The sequence below is a fragment of the Penaeus monodon genome, chromosome 23 (assembly GCF_015228065.2).
Source record: "Penaeus monodon isolate SGIC_2016 chromosome 23, NSTDA_Pmon_1, whole genome shotgun sequence".
In the NCBI taxonomy this organism is placed as follows: Eukaryota; Metazoa; Arthropoda; class Malacostraca; order Decapoda; family Penaeidae; genus Penaeus; species Penaeus monodon.
The window spans coordinates 18,577,904-18,580,163 of record NC_051408.1 but is presented as its reverse complement, the minus strand read 5'-3'; the positions used below and the strand labels follow the sequence as shown (position 1 = coordinate 18,580,163).

At 37.4% G+C, this 2,260-nt stretch overlaps 1 protein-coding gene across 1 annotated transcript in view; it reads right to left on the bottom strand.

Annotated features, from left to right (window-relative positions):
* The window catches only part of LOC119588163 (2-oxoglutarate dehydrogenase, mitochondrial-like), a gene marked incomplete at its 5' end in the record, with an annotated part of 33,733 nt that overhangs the window by 13,025 nt on the left and 18,448 nt on the right, over window positions 1-2,260 (bottom strand). Inside the window, 7 exon segments of the mRNA XM_037936867.1 lie at window positions 112-361; window positions 583-753; window positions 870-979; window positions 1,148-1,328; window positions 1,475-1,654; window positions 1,873-2,019; window positions 2,138-2,225. Of these exon segments, the coding sequence (XP_037792795.1) occupies window positions 112-361; window positions 583-753; window positions 870-979; window positions 1,148-1,328; window positions 1,475-1,654; window positions 1,873-2,019; window positions 2,138-2,225 (1,127 nt within the window).

The window sequence follows — 2,260 nt, the reverse complement described above, 5'->3', positions numbered from 1 at the left end:
ATCCAATAGATTAAAAGATATAATTTAACATTCAACAACATAAATACTGCAGAAGGTAGTTCAAATAATTTGTCTCCAACAAACATGCTACCAAAAAAACCCAAGTCTTACTGTTGAGAATACGTTGGATGCCTCTATGGATAACAAAGTCACTGGCATTGGGAGGAGCACTTGAGAACTTCTTGCCAATGTGCTTCAAAGTGTCCTCATGAACACCAGTGGGAGATATCTTTAGGGGATCCTTGCCCTCAAAGAAGCCAGACCAAGGTGAGTCAATCCAATGTTTGTTGAACACCTGAGTTTCCTGCTTTGCCACAGAAAAGGCAGTCTCGAGAATCTTTTCGTATTTGTCCTTTACTTCCTGTTATCATAAAGAAATCAGAGGATATACATTAAAATGTGATTAACATACCAACAATTACAAGATCATATAAATTTTGTTTTAGCCAAAGTCTTTATTTACTGCAATAACAAAGGTCTTTTCCATTTACATATTTTAGCTAGTAGTTCTGGAATTCACACAACTCTTAGTGACTGGTTAATCATGCTGGATGAAGATTATGGTAAAATGATAAGATTTACCTTCACTTCCTCTGGAGTTACAACCCCTTCATTGATGAGTTTATCTCCATAAAGTTCAATCACAGGCTTCAATTTCCGAATCCTAGTGTACATGAGTGGCTGTGTGAACATAGGTTCGTCAATTTCATTGTGACCATTACGTCTGTAGCACACCAAGTCAATGACAACATCCTGAAACAGATAAGAGGAAAAATTAATTTAAAATTGTCTATGGTCTTTAAAAAGTTAATCACAAACAAACAATAACAAAATGCAAATTTAGCTTTTACTTCTTCATGTACACTAACCTTATGGAAAGTGCTGCGCCAGTCAGCTGCAACATTGCAGACATGCATGACAGCCTCAGGGTCATCAGCATTTACGTGGAAGATGGGCGCATTGACGACACGAGCCACATCTGGATAAATGTAACAAGAATATAAAGCATATTTGAAAATAATAAGAGGCCAAAAGGAGAAAAAAATCAGAATTACTTTTAACCACCAAGAATATAAAACAATAAATTTATTAAATCTATACTTGGTAAGAATATATAAACTTTGTAACAAATTTTGCAAAAACATACCAGTGCAGTAAGGGGAAGAACGGGACATGCGAGGGTCAGTTGTAAAGCCAATCTGGTTGTTGACAACAATATGAATCGTGCCATGGGTGGTGTACTCTGGGAGCTCTGACAAGTGGAAAGTCTCATATACAATGCCCTGGCCTGAGAAGGCAGCATCTCCGTGAAGAAGAATGGACAGCACCTAAAAGACACAAAATGATATCTGTGAGCAGACTCTTAAACACTTCCTTTATGTACACATTCATATCACAAACAAAATTCACTGGCAATCAACATGTTGACAAATATCCTTATTGAATTCAAACAGTAAAACCTAGGATACATTACCTTCTTGCCCTCAGAGTCTCCATGGTAGAACTGCTCAGCTCTCGTCTTGCCCTGAACAACAGGGTCACACGCTTCCAGATGGGATGGATTGGCAACAATGGCCAGACGGATATTTTTGTTGGTCACGCGATTCAGTCGCTCTTGGTAAGTTCCCAAGTGGTATTTCACATCACCTGAACCCTGAAAAAACACAAATAAAAAAATAAATTCAATATTTCTTTCCAGCAGAACAATTACAATGTAAACGGTTATAACAGCTATATCCTTTCATTATTTGTTTGAATTTGGATTAAGTGCGGAGATTATATCAACTTATTAGGATAATTATTTCCTTTACATCCTCTAATTTAATCTGCTACATTAAAAAAAAAAAATTAATTAAATTCTTTGTCCATTACCTCATCAGCACTCTCGAGCCCTGCAAACTGTGTGAAGATATGCTCAAGGGGCTTCCTACATACGTTGGCCAGTACATTGAGGCGGCCTCTATGGGGCATTCCCATGACAAAGCTTTCAACTCCAAGGGAAGTGGAACGGTCGATCACCTGTAGTTGTAAATAGAAAAGAGAGCATGCTCAGTTTAAACACCGTCAAGAAAAAGCCAGATTTACTGATAAAATATAAACTTTATCAAAAGATACAAATTTCATCTGCAACACTAACCTGTTTCATTGCAGGGATTAAGATCTCACAACCTTCCAAGCCAAAACGCTTCTCCGATGAAAATTTACGGGCCAAGAATGCCTCAAACCTACAATGATAAAAAGAGATATTAACCCAAAGCTG